At 41.6% G+C, this 26,743-nt stretch overlaps 1 protein-coding gene across 1 annotated transcript; it reads left to right on the plus strand.

Annotated features, from left to right (window-relative positions):
• Positions 1–382: 382 nt before the first annotated feature.
• Positions 383–23,818, plus strand: LOC101857794 (biogenesis of lysosome-related organelles complex 1 subunit 2). Its single transcript, XM_005098001.3, has 5 exons — positions 383–727; positions 6,477–6,611; positions 11,102–11,221; positions 15,760–15,864; positions 23,572–23,818. Exons 1-5 carry the CDS (start codon positions 625–627, stop codon positions 23,601–23,603), a joined length of 495 nt encoding a protein of 164 aa, XP_005098058.1. The 5' UTR covers positions 383–624; the 3' UTR covers positions 23,604–23,818.
• Positions 23,819–26,743: the final 2,925 nt, after the last annotated feature.

Genomic DNA, 26,743 nt, shown 5'->3' on the forward strand with positions numbered 1-26,743 from the left:
CCCCGGGACAACTGATCATTAGGCTATTACAATAAGCTAGCCTTGACGTAGACCCATCGAGACGACAAAGGCGTGCATTTGAACGAATTTTTGTACAGCTCATAATGTGCAGGTATTTCAGGCACCACTTGCTATAATATTTCTCATAAGACATTACTTGCTCAGTGTCTGTAATTATCTACACAAAACCCCATGTTTGCTATAAAACGAACACTCAGATTCAACGAGATTTTAGATCAGGTCCGGCGACCTCGTTGAATCCGATTTCCCCTGTATTCGGTTACTTGTTCGAATCTTTGCTCGAGCTCATAGGCCTAAAATAGATTCTAAACCTAGGCTAACTCTAAACTCTAAACATTGAAACAGCAGTTCAACCAAAGATCTTTGATCTCGATACCTAGAAGATCTAGAATCTAGTAGGAGGCAGAGAGTGGGACTGGACCAGAGCGTAGAGCTAGAGTGTTTAGTGGGGACTCTGGCTTGACGCTTTCGTAATTATAAGTTGCTTACCCATAAATTTAGTAGGCCTAATAGTGTAGGCCCCTAGAAGATCTTCTAAACATCTAGATTAGATCTAGATCTAGAATCTAGACAGCTCTTTGGTGTTCATCATCCACGAAAACAATGGCCGAGTCTCAGAAAACACTACTTGAAGATACCACTACTTCAGCTCAACGTAGCGAGAAATCAGACTCTGATGCTTCCGAACCACAAGTAGATCTACAAGGTAGGCCTATGGGAAATTGTGGCACAAATCTGCCTTATTGCTATAGAATATAGATATAGATCTAGAATTAGGTCTATGATAGAGAGGGCTGCTCTGGCTGAAAAAAAACGAAACAAAAACAACCCCCAAGTCAAGAGGAGGTGTGTCTGACTCTGAGGAGAGTCAGCAGGTGCCCAGTTACTAAAAGTAGTAAGTTACTGTTGGTCACTTATTTGGCAATGTTTGGGCTGGATGAAGAGAATGAATCATAGGCCTAGCCTCTATGGAAGTGAATTTCCCCGCCCAGATTTATCTAATAGTATTACGGACTTTATCGTATGGTACGGCGGGTCGGGCCAATCGCTGGACTCGGTCACTAGGTCGCCTGAAAACAAATTAGATCTCTATGCGTTTGTCTTTGAGTTGGCGAAACAGGCACGACCGCCAATCCTGTCCATATTTGGCACCCCATAGATCTATAACTTTTGATGTTGAAAAAAGTTGAAGTCATCGGTTTTTACACTGATTTTTAAATCAATTTAAAAAAACCCACTTTTAAACAAAGATGTAATCTACAGTTATGATTCATTTGCTGGAAAATGGAAACCAAAGACAGAAAGATAGTCAAACTTCATTATAACCCCCCCTCCCCCCTCCCCGCCCACGTTATAATATCATCCGTCTGGCTTTGAATGGAAAGGAACTTTTAAAAATATATACATGAGATCTAGGTATAGTGGGCCTATTAAATATGTGAAGCAGCGTGGTGAAATCAGAGGCGCTCGTCAAAATTTAACGAAATTGGAGAAACAGGCATTTTCCCACTCAAGGTCTAGATCTTATTTTTTAAATTGAGTTTCTATTTTTTGGCTTTGTGTCCGTATAAAAAACACATTTTGAATTTTACTGAAAAACATTGATTTTAACTCTTTTCGTACCAGGCCAAAATCCACCACTGGCCCCCTTGGCTTTTCCCTGACCTATTTTTACGCCCCTACCCCCCAAAGGAAAATGTCAAATCATCCAACTAAACACACTCAAACCATATCATATGGCCCATCAAACTGAAGGTTAAAAAATAATCTCTCAGATGGTGATACAATTTTGAAGATTTATTCCAATTATATTAGTTTGGGGTTTCTAAAAGTTATTAATTATTATTATAATGCAATACCGAAGGTTATGAAATCAACAATTTTCTAGCTTTGAAAGGTCATATATCTAAAAAAAAGTACAACAACAGCACCATTCACACTTTCCAGGTAGGTTGCCTCAAGTAATGCAAAGAAATGCTGAAAGTTATTATGTGTACCTCTAATATCATCCTCATCATCATCAATGCCTTTCACCCCTGGCAGGGTATAGGCCACATACAAGCTCTCCTTCCATAAATTATCTCTCTCCTGAGCCATCCTTCCAAGCTCGTTCCAAGTGAGCTTCATTTCTCTCATGTCCCTTTCCACGCATCTCTTCCATGTTTCCCGTGGCCTACCCCTGCCTCGTGCTCCTTGTGGGTTCCACTGCAGTGACTGTCTTGTGATGTTTCCGCTGGGCTTTCTTAAGGTGTGTCCCATCCATCGCCACTTTCTTAGTCCTATTTCCAGACTGGTTCAAGTGGGTCTTGCTGATTCCCAGTATGTGTAGTTGGTATCGGTGCATTTCTTGGAGAACTTGTGCAGTTTTTCCAGCCTCATAATGGGTCCTAACGTTCCACAAGCCGATCGGAAGAGACATGGACTTGGATGATGGTGGAGACTTCTGCCCAGCAGCTTCCTTTCGGCTTTCACCGCCTTGCATCATAAACTCTCCATTTGGAGAAGATCCACGGTCAGCCAAGCAGAGATTTATAATAATGGTTTTTGCTTGTATGTGTTTCTGTATCAGGTTCTTTTTACGAGAGAGGTAGTTAGCCTCATGACTCAACCCCTGACCTGGAGGCAGGATGACTCTGTTTCAGGAGTCACTACCTGGTTCGCCATTTAGTCGCCTCGTACGACACGCTAGCACCACGTCAGTCCTATTCTTCTCAATGCCGAGACTGCACGGCTTGTACCTAATATAGAAGTGAATATGAGACATGGTACTGGAGTCAGGGGAGCGCTTTTGTTCTTCTCATTTTTTCGTTTTGAAGGGGACAAAAAAAAGCGCTGAAATGACTAAAAATCGTCTCTCAGTGCCATATTTTCTTTCGTATCTGCTAACAGGAAGTCTATTCTATTATTTTGAAAACATGGATCGGCCAAGAATTTCATTACTGGATTTGAATAGATAGCGAGCCACCCGAGTCGTATTTAGCGGTTAGCGGCTCTCGGTCCAGCGAGGCCACGAGAGAGAGAGAGAGAGAGAGAGAGAGAGTGAGAGAGAGAGAGAGAGAGAGAGAGAGATGGTTTCTTCTTCTATGGAGCAAGAAAATATCTTCGCTTAGTATCAAGTACCGGTAGAGGATACAATAGATAGGAATGATGATGACTATATAAAATGGATAGGAGAGTGATGTGGCCAGTGGGTCGGAGGACGATACTATTATGGAAACGAGGGACAAGATACTGACAAGGATGAAGTGAATGAAGAATAGGAAGAGGAAGCTGAAAGCAATAGATTAATAGTGATAATCGGCTGGAAATGCTACAGCCTGTGGATATGATCACACTTGCGCCAGACTTGGAAACTATGCCACATGCAGCTGAGGAGACCACATTCTGTCAGATAGAAGGGAAACTGGACTACATCTACACTATGAAGGTAAAGATGGTACGCTGTGATACAGGGTTGCTCCAACGCAAACGTGCTCACCTTGATGCAACCTTTACTCTAGGCAGATGACTAACCCGAGAAATTTTCAGAAAGTAAACGCTGCTTACAAACTTTTCGTTACTACCAAGACGATGGAAAGAATCATTGTGCGCACGAACATAATAATTATTGGTATGTATTCACATGAATGCACTTTTTCATCCAATTTAGCCCCCCACCCCCTCACCTCTTTTGCCCCCTCCTTTGAGCTCCTGACGCTTTCTGCAGCCTTTCTACTGCTACTGTGCTACTCCTTGGTTCCTTGGCAGCTGGGCTTGTGAACCTATTACCGTAACCCCAGGACCGCCCCAGGGATCGGCCCTGTCACCAGTCTTGTTCAATATATACACCATCGGTCTTACAGCCAATCAATTGGAGGGACCTGGCCGTACGCTAAGCTTTGCAGATGATGTATTGGTATATAGGCAGGGGAGAGATCAGGAGCTGATTGGAAGGAGCATGCAGGAGGAATTAGATCGAATTGGTGAATGGTGCGAACAGAACAATGGAAAACTTAATCCAGCGAAGGCAGGGGTACTGTGGACCAGTCTCAACAACAGGGCAGTCAAGGCTATCATGCCTACTGTCAATATACAAGGTACACAGTTGGAAAGGCAAGAGAAATTGAAGTACCTGGGCATTACTTTTGACCGCACCCTGTCGGCAAAAGACCATGTGACAAATATCATCACCAGAGCAAGGAAAGGACTTGTTGCACTGAGAGTGATGGCTGCATCTATGCCCCAACGTGCCCTTATGATCATGCTTCAAGCGGTTGTATTGTCTGTAGTGGACTATGGCCTTGGTATGCTCACCCTATCCAAAACCCTACTACATCGCCTCGAAGTCATTCAAAATGAAGGAATGAGAACTGTTCTTGGATGCACCCGTGACACAGCAGCATCAGCGATGAGATATCTGCTGGACCTGCCAACGTTAACCCACCGACACAAGCTAGCACAAGTCAAGGCCTATCTTTGAGTAACAGCAGACGAATGTCACCCTCTACATGCGAAAGTAAGAAACCAAGTACGCCAAGGATTGAAAAGAGGATCTTCATGGATGGTGCAGGCGGGGCGAACTCTCGATATGTGCTGTGAAATCGAGGACGTAAGAAGAGGATGTGACTGGATGAGGCCGGAGAAAGGCATGAGCAACTTCATGAAGGTGATAGCTACACTAGGTCGAGAGTGTCGCGAGTGGCCAGCAAGTGCAACTAATGCGGAAATTGTGACCATCCTTGAAAATTCAGTGATGGGTGATGTTGTCGTCTTCACCGACGGATCAGTGAGGCGTGGCCAGAAATCTGGGTGGGCGTTCAGTGCTCGAGTTGGCGGGAAGATAATTAAAGAACAGTCTGGAGCTTACGAGTGCACTACGTCGAGCATGGCAATGGAGGTCAAGGCAATAACAGAGGCGCTGGAATGGATCAGCATGGAAGCGTATTTACATGCCCTGTTTGTCACAGATTCGATGAGCACCCTAGAAAAAATCATGAGTGGGTGGCTCTACAGTGACTGGAGAGCTTCCATTGCAAATAGCCACCTCCTAAGAATTACATGGGTGTTCTGCCCTGGTCACGCCGGGGTGCACGGAAATGAACTTGCCAGCAAAGCAGCACCCAATGGCCGAATCATGCTCGACCCACCAATGGTGATCGCCAGATGCAAGGAGAGCCTTCACAACCAAGAGGAGACAGACTCCCACACACTCAGCACAATAAAAGAAAAGTGTGTGCGGGGCACAGCGAAAAAAAGTTTGCTCCGAGGAATGGTCAGGCGTGTCTCAAACCAGCTCCTCATGGAGACAATTAGCAGGAAGACCCTGAGGTGGACGCTGGAAAGGAGAGATGAGCAGCTATGGACATGTGCCGCCTGCTATGATTCTAGCCCTGGATCCAAGTAAATCCAAGTAAATCCTTGGTTCTTTCTTACTGCTGTCTATCAGCCACACCCCTGATCTTCTGGTAGGAAAGGTCTACATTTAGCCTTCTTGGACAAGGGCGAAAAATCGCGGAGGTACCGTGTGCAAGTTTCACACGGTAAAGATCCCTTAGTGGTCTAAAATTGATAAAAGTAGGCTTTGGCCGCCACGCGAGCAGAATTCAAAATTTCCTACCAGCTGAAAAATGTTTAATTGTCCCACGCGCTCATATGACCTTATGCAGTTGCGAGCACTGTAAAACACTTATTTACCAAAACAACTTGTACTTTACTTTACTTTACTTTACTTTTCAGATCCAGCGGCCATTTGGGTTCTAGCCCTTCGGTCTGTCGATATGGCAAAGAATACCAAAACAACAAACAAACAAACAATATAGTTTTCTTTTTTTTTTCTCGTCTTTCTTTTGACTTTCCTGTCTTTTATTCTATATTTTTTCCTGAGTTTCCAATTTATCATTTGCAGCATCCTCAGTTTTGCCTTTTTTTTTTTTCTTTCTCTTATAGCTTCCCATGTTTCTTCTTGAGCCCACTCTTCAGACGGTTTTGTTTACTTTTTGACTTTCCCTTGTAAGTCAGAAGTGGGTACAATCTATGTAATAAAAGTGATCCCTTTGTTCAATGATTAGTTAAAGTGCACATAAACCTGATCCTCGTCTATAAGAATTAGAGGGTTCAACTGTAGAAGGGACATTTTTTAATGTTATTTAAAAAGTTGTTTTAAATTAGTTTATTTACATCAAATTTTTTGCATTTTAACATTTTAGCAGAGGTGTTGACTAGAATCAGGCTGTGCAGTTTACTGTTGTGAATAGAACCAACCTTTTTTCCTATGATCTTATGCTGTTGCGAGCGCCGTAAAACTCTTACTATACAAAAACAAACAAGCAGGCACATCATGTCGATCCCGTTGGTTCTGATAGATGAGGTCCGCTGAACTGTCTTGTTTTTCAGTATTTCTACTTTTTTAAGAATCTGTCTTTGATTTTAAAAAAGTGTTGTTCTTATTTGCTTGTTTTTGTTTTTTTCTTTTGCAGACAAAACTGAAGATGTGAGAAAGAACAGCGGTGTGTCTGAAAAGGCTCACCATGGCAACCTGCCTTCTGATGTTGTGGAACTCTGCAGGGAAACATTTCAAAAGACTGCAGAATATCTGCAGGGAGAATTAGATGGTAAATGATAATTTGTAAAATATGTTGTTTGTTAGCTCACTTAATGTAATAAGATAGCTGGTTCTTACCTATACGCACGTCAGGTCACTGAGATATTCTTCTTCAGCTATAGATCCTCTTTTATGAATTTTTACAGTCCACACACACTAACCACCGGCCGGTGTCTAACCAGACTAACTACTGCCGTCTCACGCTAGCAACACAGTTCACTCACACACAATTCCGCTTCTCGATGGGAGTGCGTTCTCGCTCACACTTTTGCTGCACACCACACACATGACAACATAACACGCACGTTTCCGACTCGTCCAAAAACAACCTACACTTAGTAAGGTAGCAAGCATGTGTACACGTCCAACTTTTTAAAAAAACACTACCTGTCAGTGTGCATACAAACGCGTCAGTCTTTTTTCCCCCTCGGTAACTGATCATAATTACAATCATAAGCTAGTCTTGACATAATGATTTGTGCGCTGGTCTATGGAATCAAAAGTTGCCGTATGCTAGTCTCTACACAGCAACACAACTTTTTGGTAAACAATCGAGATGACACAGGCCTGTGCATTTGCACGAATCGGTCTTTTTTTACACAGCTCATAATAATAATATGCAGGCATTTCACCAGCAGAGATTGATCTGGGGGTGAGGGAAGAAAAGCCTAGTTTAGAGGAGATCAAGGAGGCGATAAGACACCAGAAAGCAGGCAAGGCAGCCGGCCCAGATGGAATTCCCCCAGAAGTTCTCAAGGCGGATATCGACACTGCAGCAGGGATTCTTCGTGGAATTATTGGCAAGATATGGGACAGCGAAGAATTTCCACAGGATTGGAGAGAGGGATTGCTCGGGAAACTACCCAAGAAAGGAGACCTGCATGAGTGTAAAAACTACAGAGGAATCATGCTCCTGTCCATTCCTGGGAAGATTTTAAGTCGTACCATTACCATACTGGAAAGACTGAAGGAAGCCGTGGATGCCAAACTAAGAGAGGAGCAGGCAGGATTTCATAAAAAGAGATCAGATTGCAGCTTTGAGGATAATAGTGGAGCAGTCCACAGAATGGAACTCTTCCCTGTACGTTAACTTTGTTGACTACGAGAAAGCTTTTGACAGCCTATAGGGACTCAATATGGAAGCTCATGCGCCACTACAGAATACCTGACAGGTTCGTGAGATTGATCAAGAAGATGTATGAAGGAATGAGTTGCAGTGTCTTACTTGGAGGGCAGCGGACAGATTCGTTTGAAGTTAATACAGGAGTGAGACAGGGATGCCTGCTATCGCCTTTTCTCTTTTTATTAGCAGTGGATTGGATAATGAGACAGACAACATCGGGACAACGCAGGGGCATACGGTGGACCCTTTCCAATCAGCTGGAAGACTTGGACTTTGCCGACGACTTGGCACTTCTTTCTCACAGTCGAGCCCAGATGCAACAGAAAACAGATCGCCTCAGGACCTTCTCCCGTAGTGTTGGACTCCATATTCACACGGATAAAACAGAAGTTCTACAAATGAATGCAGCCGACGTTCCTATCACACTGCAAAGAGCACCATTGGCAGATGTTGAATCCTTCACCTACCTGGGAAGTGTCATCAACAAGGCAGGGGGAACAGACGAAGACATCAAGGTCAGAATCCAAAAGGCAAGAGCAGCATTCATCATTCTCAGGAATATATGGATGTCTAAGGAACTGGGAGTGAACACCAAGCTGAGGATCTTCAAAACAAACGTGAAGACTGTTCTACTGTATGGTTCAGAGACATGGAGGCTCACAGCATCAACAGCAAGGAAACTGCAGAGCTTCGTAAGTGGATGCCTGTGAAGGATAGTGGGGATCAAGTGGTACGATCGAGTCACTAATGCTCAACTGTGGGAGAGAACTAGCCAAAGGCCAGTAAAGGAAGACATACAAGTGAAGAAATGGAAATGGATTGGACACACCTGAGGAGACCCCCGTCAAGCATCATCAGGTAGGCTTTAACGTGGAACCCACAAGGAAAATGTAAGAAGGGAAGACCAAAGATGACATGGAGGCGAGCAGTACAAGCGGTAATTGAAAAAGCGGGGACATCATGGAAACAGATAGAAAAGGATGCTCAGGACAGGCTTCGCTGGAGTAATGCTGTTGATGGCCTGTGCTCCACTGGGAGTTAAAAAAAGGGCAAGAGAAGAGAGATTTCAGGCACTACTTGTGACTTCAATTTATACATTACTTGCTCAGTGCCTGTAATTATCTACACAAAACCTCATGTTTGCTATAATGAACACTCGGATTCAACGAGATTTTAGTTCAGGCCCGGCGACCTCGTTGAATCCGAGTTCCACTGTATTGAATAAAAGTACCCAACCAAAATGATTGAAGATAAAGCACACATAATTTAAAGGAGTGAACACAAAAATAAAGATCTCCAGATGAAAACAATAAATCTACAATGGAGTAACATACATATGATGCAAGCAAATACAATATAATGTTTTTTGTTTTAGAGAGGAATGTACAATTAAAATACATTATTAACCCTATCCGTACGATGTGTTTTACTATCGTATCCATATGTCGTGGGGAACTCTGTGCCACCATTTTCCACTGAGGAAATTAACTCGTTAATCCAATCCATATGATTTTTTTAGAAATACTGACAGTTTCAAAGAGATCTTCGTACTAAAAGTATTCTAAAATGTGAAGAATACAACCCCGGGGGTACAAAATGACCCCAGGGCATAGGGATAGGTTTAAGCTTCACTTTAAGCTACACGAGTGAATCTGTCTTAAGTCTAATTTTGATGCTCTGATTATGAAAATACTATTATTTTTCGGCTTTGACCTATATTAAAAGTAAATTCATTCCAGGTTGCCTGATGAAGTTGAAAACCTTGTAGAATAGATTGACTTAAAGTGGTGCTATTCGTGGATGGCTGCAACCCATCATGGGGTGGAGTAAGGAATGAATTAAATATTTAACCCATCTCAACATCTATTGTGTGGATTGTATAAGTCTCTACCAATAATGATTAATCCTCACTCTATCATGTGATTTTGCACAATTTTTCAAGCCTGATTTTTTAAAGGTCAATTTCGAGTGACCGTATCTCGGGCATCTCTTAACACAGATGAATTATTAATGTTTCCGGTGGCGCAGAATTTATTTAGCTTTAAATTGGTATGCTGCATGAGTGTTTAATGCAAGGCTTCATTCAACATGATTATTGAGTGATTGCATTTTCAAGTTTCTTTTGGATGCCACTGTACAGGACATGATTTTCGTATGGGCTTTTACATGTCGTGTGGGTTCTTTTCATGAAAAGCCTTAGGATCTTAGAGGGACAGCCATATTAATCACTGCATCATTATGAATTTGGTGGAATTGTAATGATTTTTATTCAATTTTATGAAAATCCAATGGTAATATCCCTGCTTTCGATAACAAACATGAAGTTCACAAGGTGTAAGAAAATTCCTGCCCTTGTATGTTGTGGGTGATAGTCTCGACCAAATCTCAAATTTTCTTTAAAAAGAGGTTATTGTTTGAAACTTAAGACGATTATCACTGTGGGTTTGGGGCATTTTGTGTTGTGCACAGTCAAGATCGAAGGCTTGTGATGTGCTCTGCAGCTCCAAAGGTTTCTTTTTTTTTTTCATCTTTTTTTTGTTGCAAACAGTAACTCCTCTTTGAAAGTGTATTGAACTCTGCTTGCCGATCAGACAAGCAGTCTATGATCCCACCAACTGGGTTTTTTAAACCCCTTCATCGCCCCTAAATTCCCCTGTCTAAGATGGAAAATGTCTAATACGGGATTTTTTTCCGGCTCCCTTGTGATTCCGTCTTACGCAGATTCGACTGTCCTTAATATTTTAAGTTTAATGAAATAAATAGTCTTAAATTTATAGGTAATGTAAGTTAAATTTATAGGTTATGTAAGAGGTTTAAGAGTTTGTCCAATCTTGTTATAATAATATTAATAATTATATTATACAGATTGCATTTATGACCTTATCTCATACAAGTCCAGGATATAAGCCCTGAGCGTTTCACATTGATGACATGATTACTGAGAATAAAACTCGCGCGAGGAAAAAACATTTCATATGCACAAAAGACCCAGTTCATCCACATGAGGAAGAACTTTTTCAGCTATATATCAATTGATTGTATACCCCTAAGGACAGATAGCTTTGAAAACAAGACATTATACAATCAAACCTGTGTAAAACGGCCACCCATTGTCAAGGAGAAAAGTGGCCGAATAACACAGGTGGCCATCTTAGGGAGGACTGATCAAAATGAAGAAAGCATATCATTGGGGCTGATCTCAGACTTTAGACTTCTGTAAGGCTATTTCATACGCAGCTTGTTGGTCTATACCCTGCCACTGCCAGGGGTGAAAGGCATTGTTGATGATGATTTCAAAATAAGTGCTATTAAGTTTCGAGAAATGTGAAAGCTTTGAAGAAAAAGATGTGTACCGTACTTTTTTTCTTTTTTTACAGGTACCATTGAAGACTACAAGCTTTTGGAAAAGATGAACAGTGTGACAATGAACAAGTATTCTGAGATGAAGCATATTGCCCTGAGCATAAGCGGGGCATTAAAAGATTTAAATGAAAAATGTAAGTGTATAAGTATGGAGTCAGATCAGATTCTTTGTCTGGACACAATGCATGCTTTGTTACTGCCTGGCCTTGACTTGAGTGCCTGAAACATAGTTTAGAGGAGTTGTTTGTTTTTGTTTTAATAAGTTTTACAGCGCTCGCAACTGCATACGGTCATATGAGCGGGCGAAACAAGGTGGCTCCATTCGCAACAGTTCACCGCACAGCCTGACTCTGGTCAGTATTTCTATCAAAATGTTACTATGCTAAAAATTTGAGGAAAAAAATTCCTAATTTAAAACAACTTTTTAAATATCATTTAAAATTTTAACGTTATTTATAATTTTCCATATAGGCTAATGGCCTTTATAAAATCAAGTGTTCTGTTGGGATCAATGATGGAAAACAGATTTTGCATTTTTTTTTCATTTAGAATACAGTAGTCTCCGCCTAAGATCCCACCGCTTACGGTCCCGGTTCACTTAAGATCCCGTTGTTTTAAGAAAACAGAATTTTTACTATACAAAAGTCACCCCTAAGATCCCGCTCTGATGGTCTACATTCGGCTAAGAACCCGCATTTCAGATCATAATTTACGAAACAAAAACCCAGGCGGGCACAGCCGATCAACCAATTGTGAAAAGTTGAGATCAATAAACTGTCCGTTGCATCAAAGATCAGCCACTATCGTAAATGTGATCCCACACACGTTGTAAAACTCGATGAAGCGATACAATGTCTGCCCCAGACGGGATCACACCGGGGTGTGAACTGACCGATGCGTTTGTTTTCCCCACGCATCGCACTCACACCTGAGCTCTCCCCCTAAATTTGCATCACTCTCTGGGTGGGTAGGGCCTACACGTTCGCTCCAGGCGGGATCACATCGTACCGTGAACTCTTCCCTGACCATTGCAGCAGTTGTCTCTACTCCCGAATTTGCGAGACAGACTGAATTTTATTTGGTGTGTTCACAACGTAATGGTGTGTAACGACAAAGGCGGTTTTTTCGTTTGGGGGGGGGGAGGGGGACTCGGTCAGAATGTGGTAAAGGGGAGGGGCAACTGGATAAGCGTAGATCTTGAGACTCATGATAGGATAATAAGTGAAAATGGCACGCTTCGTCCCACTATGCACCGTGATAGGTCATCAAGGTTAACCACTCTTTGCTCGCCATACGCCATAAACCCACCAAGGGGGCACGTCAGTTCATTGTAGAGGGAAGGGAGACCATTTTACCAATTGTGAGCCTTAACATGGGCCACCATAGATTCTTCCCTGGGTTCGTCGGTTAAGATCCCGGTTCGCCTAAGATCGCGCATTTCCTTGCTCCCGAGCACCGGGATCTTAGGCGGAGACTACTGTACTTCGTTCGGGTCTCTCCAATGTCCTGACCCCCCCCCCCCCCCCCCCGCAGGGCATTGCCACTGACTGTAGTGTCTTTAGGCCATTCCCAAAGGGGGAGTCGTTGGTCCACCAACAGAATCTTGGATTTTTTATGAAGGCCATTGGCCTTTATGGCCAATTCTAAAGTGAAATTGAATTATTAAAAAAATTATTTTATGTTATCTAGAGAAATTGTTTTAGATTGAAAATATATATATTTTCACTGATTTTTTAACATTTAAACATTTTAAGATCTAACGACTGACCCGAGCCAGCCGTACAGTAAACTGTTGTGAACAAAACTAACTTGTGTTTAGCGCGCTCATATGACCTTATGCAGTTGTGAGTGCCGTAAAACCCCGTACTAAACAAACAAACAAGGTGTTGACCAGAATTAGGCTGTGCGAAGAGCTGTTGCGAATGGAATCTTTTTTCGGGCACTCATATGACCTTTTGCTGTTGCCAGCGCCGGAGAACTCTTACTAAAACAAGTCGTGTGCTGGGTTCTATGGTGTTGAGCTCTGTTTAATTGTGTATTGTAGTGAGAGTTGTGCATGTCTGAGTGTGAATGATGGTATGTTTGCCTCAGCACGGAGGCTCTCAACTAATGCGGAAAGCCCCCAGGGCGAGGCGGAGTCCTTGGTTTTGTACTGGGTCTAGCACTTATAGGACGTGGGGTTTTGCGGATCCATAGACTTGACTTCCGTAGTCGAGCCTGGATCGGACAAGGGAAATGTATAAGTGGAGAAGGTGTTTTGAGTCCCCGCCCTACTCTGGAAGTGACAAAATTTTACCCGTATGGGGTCAAATCGTGCTGCAGTACACAATTGTCTGATAGGCAGAAGTGCACTGCAACGGTCTGTAACATGGCAAACTTTAAACTGTTATTGTTTGCCCACTATTCAAGTTTGTGCAGCTGCCTTTCCATAGATCTTAGTTGAGGATTTTTGGAACAACAGTATATCAAGAAGTCATCAACATATTATAACGAGCTGTCTATGCTATTTTGGAGGGTCTTGACGATGGAATTTATTTTAATTTCAAACGGTAGAGGAGAAAGGATGTTTCCATGGGGAACACCTTCCTCCAAGAGGTGGGAATCTGAAAGGGAGGGGACAACTCGAACCTGGAAGGAACAGCTCTTCAGGAAATTGCCTATGAAGGTAGGGAGGTGACTACGTATGCCGAGAGCATGCAGGTCTCTGAGAATGCCGTACCTCCAGGTTGTGTCGAAGGCTTTTTCTAGGTAAAAAAATATGGCGATCGTGTGGCCTCCTTCGGCAAACGTCTCGCATATATAGAGGTCTCCAGGCAGACCAGGTGATCCAGAGTGGATCATGTTTTCCTGAATCCGCACTGGAGACCGCTCAGCGAGCCCGTTGTCTCCAGAAACCACATGAGTCGCCTGAGAATTATTTTTTTTGTAAGTTTGCATAGACAGCTCGTTAGTGCTATTGGTTTGTAATTGGATGGGTGTGTGTGGTCTTTTGTAGGTTTGGGTATTGGAATGACAGTGGCAAGATGCCAAGATTCCGGAAAGGAGTGCGTCCGCCTCATGTCGTTGTATATGTCTGGTAGGAGTATAAGTGTTTCTGTTGGTAAATTGTCTAATGATCTGGTTGTGGGTGTCATCCAGACCGGGAGCCGTATTGCCCAGGTCCTAGATGCATGATGTTAGTTCATCTTATGTGAAGTCTGCATTGTAGGTTTCAGTGTTGTTTGAGTGGAAGTTCAGGTGTTGTTGTTCTCTTTTAGTTCTGATGTTTTGGAAGGTTGTGTTGTAGTTTGCTTTGGGTGAGTCTTTGGAGAGAGATGTAGCTATGAGATGTTTACCTGTGTTTCAGCTGTGGTTCCATCCTGCCTCTGAGCATGCCGGATGTGGGTTTGTTCTTCTTTCCTATCAAATGTCTATCGTCTTTATCTCCCCTCCTTCTTTTTTGTTTTTGTTACTCTCTTGTAACACCCTAATCTTTGGCACTTTTATGATCTTATTATGTTGCAAGTGCTGTTAAACAGTTACTAAAACTAAAGAATGCAATGAATCAGTTAATGTAGTAAGTGCTTATAATTTTGTCCTATTAAAAAAGTTTCAAGTGATCATACCATCGACAGAATTTTAAAACGAACAGACAAGAATTTGAAGAAAGCAGAAAAAAGAAAGAGAGCAAACATTGACGGCCACTTGCGCCTACATGTGACTAGCAGTTGGCCTAAGTTGATTGTGTGCACATAATTTTATGATATAATATGTGTCACAGTCAAACCGTGCAGGGGAGGGAGGTGGGAAAGCTGGATTTACTCTAGTGTTGATGCAACTTGTTCAGTTAATGACATTGTGTGACACCATTGTCACCACACATAGATCTAGGAGGATTATGCATCCCTTTAACTGAAATTCACATGTGTTCTGAAGTTGTTTATGATAATCTGGTTTTGGCCCCAGCCCCAACGACTACTAAGCATTGTCTTTATCAAAATGACCTTACTTTTATCAAAATGAAGGATTATGGGGAATTGAACAGCAGGCCTGGCGAATTTGGCTTAAGTGAGTTAGTTTAGTATGAGTTTTACAGCTCTTACAACACAATTAGCATTTGGTTATATAAGTGTCAGAGATTAGAGGTACTTATAATAAAGTACCAAAGAAAAAAAGGAGGACAGATGAGGATGACAGAAGTTTGATAGAAAAGAAGGAGCAAACCATATCAGAGCATCCACCAGCCATCTACAATTTGGAATTGCAAAGGAAACTGGAGAGTTAAGAGAGAATATGTTTTTGTTTTTTCATTTAAAAGCTTTACAAGGTTCAGTTTAGGTGAGATGTGATGCTCCGCTCATTTTCAGTTTTTTTTTCAAAAATCATTTGGCATCCCTGAATAGATAGTGAAAGTAATGAATGAGGAAGACGGTAGGGGCATTTGGAAAGAAGGTCAAGACAGTGTTCAACTCCAGGGTAGTCTTTTGAGAACATGAATATTTTGGTATCGATTACGTACGCTGATTGTGGGCCTTAGATTTAATGCACTTTGACTATGATTGAGATTACCATTGCTTGAGGAATCCATTTCAGTGGATCAGGACAGCTTTTCTATTCAACTCCAACTTCATTACTGGTACATGTGATAGCCTTTTTTCATCAGTCTCATTCTGCCTGTCATTTTGTTTTTCAGATCAGAGATTGCATCCATATTTACAACAAATTGATCTAGTGGAAGAAAGTGTCACAGACTTGGAGCGTGCAGCATACAGCCTGGATCAGTACTCAAAACGCCTTGGTAGGATTCAGATTTGTATATTATGATAGTACCAGTGTGTGAAATTTGGTAAAGTACATGCCACAGTAGATAGTTTTGAGTAGGTACCGCAAACTGGCTGTGCGCCCCCGTGGCGCACTGTCACGGAGACCAAAACCCACATTTTTATCCTCCTAAAACACAGTGTGATCATGCATACACACAGACACTTGATATATCAGAAGAAAGAGGAGCTTTTCCACTTTTTAGTGGTATTATTTATTTGAATCAACGATTCTTTGGAAAACAAAATCTTGGGGGAAAAAAGACAACACTATCGAGGTTTTCATTGTTGCGGCAGCGCGTTTCGTGTATTGATTTTTCGAGTGACCTCGGTTGAACAGGAACGGGGAGCGTATGGTATTATATACTGCAATCTGATTCGTCGATATTTCAAGATGAGAAGACGATCTTTCCGGTGATATATTTCTAAAGACTGTTCTTTGAGAATTAATAGAAGAGATTTGCGTGTGAAAACTTTCGGTGTTGTTTTTTTTATGGAACCAGTGATCGGACTGACTACAGAAATATATCGGCAGAAAGCCCATTCATTCCTCTTCAAGAATAACACAGCCATTATACGCAAATAAACACCGGACGCTCCCCATCGGCTCGCTAGCAGGGCACCATTGCCCCGGTTTCGTATAAATTCTCTCTTCTTCCCTTCAGCGCGGCCCGGCGCGCAGCCGATAAGCCGGCGGTCGCGAGTGGGGATTTTAATCTCCCCTTGTATTTCTTGCCATTTTGGTCAAAAAGCCATGTTTACGTCAATAAATTTCCATCTTCTGGTTATTTGATAGCCCTGAAAAAAATTGAGCTTGTTTTCTATGTTCATAGGTGTGTGTCTACAAGTTTTTGTGAATGTCCGTTCAAATTTAAGAATGTTGTGACATCTCAAAGTGTAGACATTTCGCAATTAAAAAACTGTAACATTTTTCTGCAACTTCAGATGTTCATAACTTTGTTAAAAATGAACCTATATGTATAAATTTGGTATCAAAATGCTCAGAATGATAAATTCTATAAGGTAGTGCAGTTAACTATGAAATCAGAGGACTTTGAAATTTCAGTTTGTGGTACCTATTTTGAGTAAAAAAAGTGAAACTGGAACAAGTAATTTAAAGGGTGACCTTATATAGGCCCCCCGCCTAACCTTATTTAGTTATTAAGGCCACATATGGCCCATATAAGCTAAACCTCCTATCTAACCTTTTTTAGGCCACATTTCGGTGTTGTATTATCACATACTGACATAGGCAGCAGAGACATCATCTTAACACTCGGCGATTCCGTATTTTTAGAGATACAACACACCCTTTTGAGGAGTTCAGTGATGCAAAAGTGTACCAGAAGTTTTTCTTTTACCGCAAAAATATTTTTTAACTTACGGAGGAGAAAGCATCGTTTTAATTTGACATACATCGAAAGGGTGCGCTTACCCTTCTTTTGGTACTTATAAACATTACGGTACTACGCAACTGGGATGTTTCAAAATGCAGTCGGAGACTTGATTGGAGTGTGCCGGCCATCCATCACTAGAACCTTGCACAGGTCTCAGAACACATTCGCGTGTATCGATGGTACACAAGTTCCCATCCAGGCACCCAGCGAGCAGGAACATGAGTTCATGAACAGGAAAAACTTCCATTCGATAAATGTATGTCTTCTCCTCCTCCCCCCCCCCCCCCCCCCCCTTCTCTTCCTCACACAAACACAACGCGCGCTCACACACTTTTTACTGCCCTCAACCTGTCTCACATTATTTTCATATTAGCTATTATTTTACTTCATAGACTTGGACAATAAAGATCAAGGTTACTGTAACCCTCCATAACCTTGGAATGAAATTCTCTCTCTCTCTCTCTCTCTCTCTCTCTCTCTCTCTCTCTCTCTCTCTCTCTCTCTCTCTCTCTCTCTCTCTCTCTTTCTTTCTCTCTCTCTCTCTCTCTCTGTCTCTCTCTCTCTCTGTCTCTCTCTCTCTCTCTCTCTCTCTCTCTCTCTCTCTCTCTCTCTCTCTCTCTCTCTCTCTCTCTCTCTCTCTCTCTCTCTCCCCTTTCTCTATCTCTGTGTATGGATTACACTACTATAGGATCCATTGGCAAGGCTCTTGTTACTGCAAATGTGCAGCAGTGCACTGGTTCTAAAAAAACCAACACCTTGTGTTACAGGTGGTTTGTGATGCAGACCTTTTGTTCATCAACGTAGTTGTGCTTTGCAAATTGGCCTGGATCTGTGCATGAATCCAGAGTGCTCAGACTGTCACCACTGTTAGAGGCATTCGAAGGAAACCAGAGGCCTCTTCAAGGGATTATCCTATGGGACAGTGGGTACATGATCCATCCATGGCTGATGACACCTCTCAGAAATCCTCGTTCTCGCAGAGAAAGGCAGTACAATTCTTCACACAGCGCAACTCGGGCATCGACTGAGAGGTGCATTAGCGTGGCAAAACAGAACTTTCATTGCTTGCGAGCAAGCCTACGACTCAAACCAAAGAAAGCTTTTCAATGCCATTTATTTGCTCCTGCGTTCTCCCATTCCTTCCTAAAGCGTTCACTTTATCAGATATTCTGTCCCCATTCTCTCTTTTCTTTTTTCACCGTCACACTGTTCTGCAAGGCAGAAAACAGGCAAACTGCCTCGGTTGAAATTTCCTCCAGCATCAGTACAGTCTATTCATCCGAAAAATTTGGTTTCTTTACCCTTTTAGTCAGCAGATTCCATAGCTGATTGTGTCGAAAGGGTGATGAAAGTTGATCAAAACTGATTCAAAACTCAAAACAATTATGAAGCGGAAATGAATACTTCTGTGTGACTTGGCAAGGGCAGAGGAAAAAGAAACCTTAAACTTACAAAAAGCTTGACCTCTGAAGGCCCGGTTACACGTAACAATAAACAGTACAGAAACTGGACGGTCTAGCGATCATACGATAAATTGTTAGGTGTAACCACAAAATTGTACAGAATTTGGACGATTGAAAGATGGTTTGGAGACTCAGTCGAGAAATCAAGCGCTGCTTGATATTTTCCGTGCGATCACTGTCAGACTTGAGAGAGATGCGCGTAGATTCACTTTGAAATTTGCCGCTGCGCAGAACTAAACTCAGGGCTCAACATCTTTTAAGAATTATCATAGGTAAAAACTGATTTCATATTTGAAATCAGTGTCTCAAAATAAGCAAAGGTGCTCATGTGAAACCTGATTTGGTGCGTTATTATTATATATTTTAGCAATTTTATTTTTTAGTTAATCGTCAAGGGTGAAGCTGTGCATCAAAGTCACTTGGTGCGTTGCTCAAGTCATAGTCATAGCTTCCGGTTCTACACACAACATGGTAGGCCTACAGTATGGCCACCCTTTTCTAAAGACACTGTTCTGCTAAATCAAAATGTACAGGGGAAAGGGGGGGGGCTCTCGTGATCTTGAGGTACAGTGTTCACCTTTCATTCATTAGGTACAGAGCTTGAAACCTTCACATAGAGAGTAACTAATAGAGAGCAGGCAAATCACTGTCGTCGCACTGAGACATGGTGGCTTTATGACGAGGAATCTCCTCAATCGAAAGAAAACTGGACGATGGATTGGAATGTGTAAACGGACTACACAGTTCGATAAAATGGACAGTTCTCTCATATAACGAATCTGATACAATTTATCGTTGCGTGTAACCGGGGCTTGAGACTTCGCACATATATACAGCGACTACGTTGTCAGAGGTGAAGTCTGACTCTATGAGTAGCTTACTTCTCGTTGGCCCGAACTTGCTGTAGTGTTGGACTGTGAAGTCTTAGACTTTGTCATTGTCCGGGTCAATAATAGTCTCAATCCGTGAATTAGATGTCTATTCATATATATATTATATATACAGTCGAACCTGCTCTGACGGCCACCTCGATAAGACAGCCACCTGTACAAACGGCCACTTTCCATTTACCCCCTTGCGTTTTTTCGAAATAATTTAACTGTAAAATGGGCACCTGTCCAACACGGCCGCGGCCACCATATTTTAACACACAAACCCTATCCCACCAAGTAATAACACCTGTCTTAGACGGCCACCTTAGTGACTCCATTACGTTTTGTCATAAATTGTGCATTGGCCCCTGGCGTTGTGGGCAAGCCGTCATAATTCACTCACCTGTCGTTGATGTTAGGTAGTCCCTTCAACTGATCATGTTGCGTAGGCCCCTCCCACTGTTGACCAATAGGTACCAATTTTCAGCTGCTGGTGAGGTAAACGTGTGATCCCTCATAACCCATAAGCCCCGCCCAGAACTCATACACAAATCGTAAGTGAGATGAGTGATCACTGTTTACCCAGTCTGTAACAATGTAACAATGAACGTCAACATGAGCTTGTGACAGAAGCGTCGCTCGTTCTCCGAGTGGTGGCGACCAATGTGTTTGTTTTACCATAGCACTCTGTGCTCCTTGTCTGACATATTTCGTTTTATTGTCACCCTTACACAAAAGCAGCAACAAAAGAAAAAAAACCCTAGCGAAAACAACAACAACAACAACAAGGCGGCTACCTTCGGTTAGGACCCCAGAAAGGAATGGTTTGGTTTTCTTCCTTTTGATCAGTCCTGTCTAAGACTGCCACGTGTCTTATACGGCCACTTTTCTTCTTGACAATGGGTGGTGGCAGTCTTACACAGGTTTAACTGTATATATATAATATGTATATATATATATATATATATATATATATGTATGTATGTATGTATGTATATATATATATATATATATATATATATATATATATATATAGAGAGAGAGAGAGAGAGAGAGAGAGAGAGAGAGAGAGAGAGAGAGAGAGAGAGAGAGAGAGAGAGAGAGATTTTCGTTCCAAGGTTATTGTTGACCCACTAAGCTTGTGTAGGTCTACATGATAAAACAGTTGAAAGGGAGGGCTACAGTAACCTTGAATTAACAACAAGTTTATGGCATGATCTTTATCGTGCAAGTCTATATAAAGTAAAATAATAGCCAATTGGAAAATAGTGTGAGACAGGTTGAGGGTAGTAAAAAGTGTGTGCGTGTGCATTTGTGTGTGTGTGTATATGTGTGCCTGGGTGGGTGTGTCTGTGTGTCTGTTTAACTTGCTACAAGTGCTTAAATGATTTATCACCTGACTATCTAATACAGTTTTTAACACCCTATGTAGGCCTACCTCCTAGAACGCTCAGATCATCAAGTGACAAAACAACCCTTGTTAAACCTAAAATAAATTGCAAAACATATGGCCAACGCTCTTTTTCATATTTTGCCCCTCTTGTTTGGAATAGGCTTCCAAAAACTATCTGAGAAGCAGAAAATCTAGAAATTTTTAAGAAACTAAAAGCATTTCTATTTTCATCATATTTCGATTAGACAGAATCCATCCAAGCTGTAGATGGTTGTGAGTTTGTATGTGCATATGTACGTATGTGTGTATGCGTGTATGTATGTATGTGTGTATGTGTGTGTTGTGCGTGCGTGCGCGAGTATGTGTGGGCACGCTTATGTAACACTTTGTGCCTTTAAAATTGATTTGTAAATCCATAATATGTATCATGTTAAGTGCATAGAGCATTGCATAAGTGGATATGCGCTATAAATGCAATCCATTATTATTATTATTTATTAAGTGTGTGAATGTGTGTGTGTGTGAGGAGAAAGACAGGAAGGGAGTGGAGGCTTACCTGCACATTTATCTAATGGAAGTTTTTCCTGTTCACGAACTCATGTTCCTTCTCGCTGGGTGCCTGGATGGGAACTTGTGTTTGACTTTGGACAGATTCGCCTCCTGCTCACGGCGCACCGGCGGTGGAATTTTAGTTGCCGCGGGGGATTCCCCGCCGAGCGCCTTATCATGTCGGGGTCACGGGTGTCAGCTCCCTGCCGCCACTCTGTCTGGGCTGACTTAATTTTTGGTACTTTTTAACCGTACATTTTAGGTGTATCCTTGTACTTATAGTAATTATCATTAAACGCACTCATAGCATAGATTTATGCTTTTGATACTTAAAAAAGAGTAGACATAGTATCTTTTATCGTTATTTTGTTAGACGCTCTTGAAATAAGCAATGCTAAACTGTGATTTGTTTTGACAAGTGTTGCTGAAAAAAAATTAATATATAAAAAAAGGTACAACAAAACTTGTGGAGCTTTTAGAATATGAACGACACAACATAGATGTAAGTACTCACAAAAAAACTGTATCTGCGCGAATGATAGAAAGCTGTATTTCTGCACCTTAATCCATCTTGAACCCCCAGTGGGTTGGGGGGATATAAATAGACCCACTGCTTCCAACAGTACACACCAGAGGAGACTCCATCCTGAAGCCTCCATTTTCTCTGCGGAGGCCACTTCCATTGACATGGCACTGGACTCCGTAGAAAACTCTCCTAACAAATCTTTCCTTATCCTTTCTGACTCTCTGTCTTGCATCACCTCACTCACAAACTACACACTCCTACATCCAAAAATAGTTAGACTACAACAGAAAATTCATACACTATCCGAAACAGGAAAAAACATCATGTTCGCATGGATACCTAGCCATGTGGGCATCTGGGGAAACAGCAGGTGGACGACCTGGCGAAGAAAGCCTCATCCCTTCTGCTGGGATCAACGACAAACACTCTCCCTCAGACTAACTTTGGAAATGAAGTCAAAAAGTACACCTCCAGTCTGTGGGAGAGCCACTGAGAAAAACAGAAAAACAATAAACTATATGTTATAAAACCCAAACTAGAACAGCGAAATCCTTCGGACCTCTCCAGAAGAGACAATGTCATTTTTACTCGATTGCGCATCGGACACACGGCTCTGACCCACAAATACCTCCTACAGGGAGATGAGAAGCCGTTCTGTGTCACAGATTTTACCATTAGACACATCTTAACCGAATGTCTAGACTTTGGGTCATTTTGTACTCTCAGGGTTGTATTCTTCACATTTTAGAATACTTCTACTTCTAGTACGTAGATCTCTTTGAAACTTTCATTTTGACAGACTGCTATGCAAAGCGTACGGATCGGATTAATGAGTAAATTTCCGTTTTGGAAGGTGGTGGCCGAGAGTTCCCCGCGTTGTATGGATATATGATAGTAAAACATGACTTACTGATAGGGTTAAGATTACTGTGATATTAATGAGTCGATTAAAAAATACCAATCGAAGATGTTCGTCCATGCTCAATGAAAGTCAGGTTTTCGTATATATAATACATCTAAAAAATCACACAACTGTTACACAATTTCAATAAAAATAACCTTTTCTACACCAGAAATCCATTTGCGTTTCTTTTGTTGCTTCCTTGCGTTTCTTTTGTTGCTTCCTTGCGTTTCTTTTGGTGTTCAATGTTATATCTGAGTTTCACTGTACCAGAAAAAGAAAGATAAGGATGAAGAGCAAATATTATCAATGGTAAAGAAAAAAGACATAAATAAATGAATAGTTGGTACTGGATAATCTATTTTATAATATAAAAACTATTCCCTGTTAATCATTTGTTACAGAGCGTGTAAACATGATCTCTGTCTATGATAGGGTTTGGCTGTATCTAATAACAGGGACATCTTGTCAGTCCCGGCGGTCCTGTTATAGTCGGGTCCTCTATGTAAGATGTAATGTTTCTTTGATATTGAACAGTGAACAGGTTTCACTTTTGTTTGACCATGGCTTTTTTTTCTTTTCAGAAATCAAATTCAAAGTCCTTGAAAAAAGGTGAAAAGGTCCTGAAGTCTTAGTGACTGGTACTGTCTCATTGTGGAACAGGACCAAAGGATGTGTCTCCCACTGTGTGCATAGAATGATGGAGCATCATTTATGTGTTTTTTATTTTGCTTTGATTGCAAAAAGTTTCTGGACCAAAATTTTTCTCTTTGAAAGTTGTTTTGTATATATCTATGTGCAATGTATAAATAAAAAGCTATAAATGACCCAGAATTTCCTTTTGATATTGGAGAGAAAGTTTCTTTAACGTCTATTTCATTTGATGTTATTTGTTGACATACTACTGAGAAAAGTATTTTCGTTGGTGTCGTAAGCAACCCACTTGATTGGGTACTTTTTATCAGAAGTGAAGAACTAGATTTAGGTTTTTATTGTGTTGTTTGTATCGGAACTCATGAAAAGTGTAAGCCTTGACCGTAGCATTAATAAACTGCATTTTAGTGATGTTGAAAGGTGCATCTTTGATAGAGCTTTGGGAGGGTGTGACAATAAAAAATTCTCAAAATTTGGACTTACATGGTTGCTTGTAACAGTGATGATAAGTAAGTGTTGCAACATGGTGGAATAAGGCGCTCGTCAATTTTTGGGCGTAGGGAGTTATTGGTATATGATTTAAAGCTTGTTTATTTGTCTTGGTTTTGAATAAAAGAAAACCCGTCTATTGAATAGAGATAGAGTAGATATTTGCAACTGAAAGGGTCGCCTTGTTTCAAAGTTTGGTGATTTCCAAAGATAGAGAGTTCTTGGAAACTGCGCGTTTTTCAGTAAAATCCATACACGGACATGTGTTTTTAAATGGTAAAGTGTGTTGAGCCCCAAAAAATGTTTTACATTTAAAATGGCCAACAGGCTGAAAAATGCTGATTTCTTCGATTTTATTATTTTGATGAGTGCTTGATTTCACGACTCGACTATGCTTTACATGTGAATGGTTAGTTAATAAGCACTTGGCCTTTTATTATCCCCCCATTGCCAATCTTGCGGGGGTGTTTTTTTCCCAGTGTTGCCACACTCATAGCCGAGGTCCTACTTCTTGCTGAGAAGCAAAATTACCCTTACAGCACATCACATTTCAGGAGTGCCTGTTCTCCAGCAGTACAAAACGGTGGGTGGAACACAATGTGGGTAGAGATTAGAAGTTAGGGCTGGTTGAGGTCAAAGGTAAGATTTCCTTTGTTCAGAGGAAAGCATAGTTAATAGTATAGTGTGTGTGCATGTTCATGTGTCATGTATGTTTATTTTATCATGTGTGCATGTGCTTTTGCCGATGTTTCTGTGTGTGTATATTGTGCGTATGTGGAAGGGTGTTTGGCAGTCAGGAGCCGAGAACCACCAACGAGCAATAAAGACGAAACGCAGTGATTTTTCTGTACTCATGGACATTAAAAATTTTGAGAACCACTCAAATGAGGAAAGTCTACTTTGTCTTCCATCTCGTTGTTCTAACTTAACATCGTCTGGCTGGGGGACCAAGCCATTTCATCTCCAACTTTTCATCTAAAATCAGGTTTAGTAATGAAAAGTTCACTTTTTATCATAGATTAGAACATGTACGAGGGATGTCTAGAAAGTAAGTACCGTTTTAAAATAATTTTAAAAGAAATAATGTTCCCAATCAAAACGATTTATTTGTGAATACCTCATATATATTATATAGGACTAGATCTACTTCTCCATGTAGTCACCAGAACTGTTGAGGCATTTGTCATAGCGTGGGACGAGCTTCTAAATGCCCTCATCGTAGAAAGCTACCGCTTGCTATGTCAGCCAATGTCAAGGTCCTGCCAGGCCAAAAACTTTTTCAAATGTAGGAACGCTCAGATAAAAGTCACTCGGAGCCAGCGATTCAAACCAAAGACGCGGAATGCTTAGGGACGGTGTTGTTCTGCTTCACGACAATGCAACTCCTCACAAGTCTGCACAGACCCAAAACCTGATCGCCTCCTTCGGATAGAAACAGTTGAAGCACCCATCGTACAGCCAAGACTTGGCTCCGAGTGACTTTTTTCATCAGTTCCTGCATTTGAAAAAGTTTTTGGCCGGGCAGGACTTTGACTCAGACGCTGATCTCACAGGAGAGACTGGACATTGGCTGACACCGCAGGTGGCAGCTTTCCACAATGAGGGCATTCAGAAGCCCGTCCCATGCTACGACAAATGCCTCAACAGTTCTGGTGACTACGTGGAGAAGTAGTCATATATATATATATATGTGAGGTATTAAAAAATTAATCGTTTTGATTGGGAAAATTATTTCTTTTGTAGTTTTTTAAAACGGTACTTACTTTCTGGACGTCCCTCGTATCATTGCTGATAAATCCCAATTGCACAACGTGAACACAAAGTGTTGCAAATATTCCATCTAATGAAAACACATAGTAGGCTGCAACTGGATCATCAGGCCATGTAGTTGCATTCCTACTAACACATGTCCAATGAAGGCGTATTATTTTAATTAACTGTGCCACTTCAGAAAGTGTGGCATGGCATGAACTATTACCCGATTGTCAGGGCTCGGAGAGCTCGAGCCCGAGGGGGCTAGCCAGATGGTGGCAAGATCTTTTTAAAAATTCTTTACCTTTCTTGCGTAAGAAGAGTTTCATAATAAAAAAGCATGGAAACAGGCTCTTCCTTTACTTAGCCCTTTAGATATTTGATTGGCTATTAGGTTACCGAGGAAGTGGCAGAACCAGCATGGTGCAGGGGATGGAAAGACGGACTATTATTATATTAACCAAATGAGCACCGGAACAATCAGCAGGTGGACACGGAGGTGGATATTGGAGCGGGGAGCGGAGCACGTATGGCAATCCCGGAGTGCTATGATGTTCCCAGGATCAAGTTATCACTTTTTGTAAAGAAAAGTAACAATAGCGCATTATGTTCAGTTCTAAAAGGTACGGCCCTTTGTTATTCGTGACCAAGCCGAAGTCGGCCCTGGTTCGAAAAGTTTGCCCACCCCTGGGTTTCGTTATACTCGAAAGGGTGCGCGAGCCCGAGTCCGAGTAATTTTATAAAATACTCGAGTGAGTACTTCAGTACTCTGGTACTCGAATCCTGAGCACAGGCTCATTGTGTTATTTGCTGATGCATTAATATAAGCATTGCCATCCCATCTTTCCTTTCTTTTCCTCC

The sequence above is a fragment of the Aplysia californica genome, unplaced genomic scaffold, assembly GCF_000002075.1.
Source record: "Aplysia californica isolate F4 #8 unplaced genomic scaffold, AplCal3.0 scaffold00170, whole genome shotgun sequence".
Classification (NCBI taxonomy): Eukaryota; Metazoa; Mollusca; class Gastropoda; order Aplysiida; family Aplysiidae; genus Aplysia; species Aplysia californica.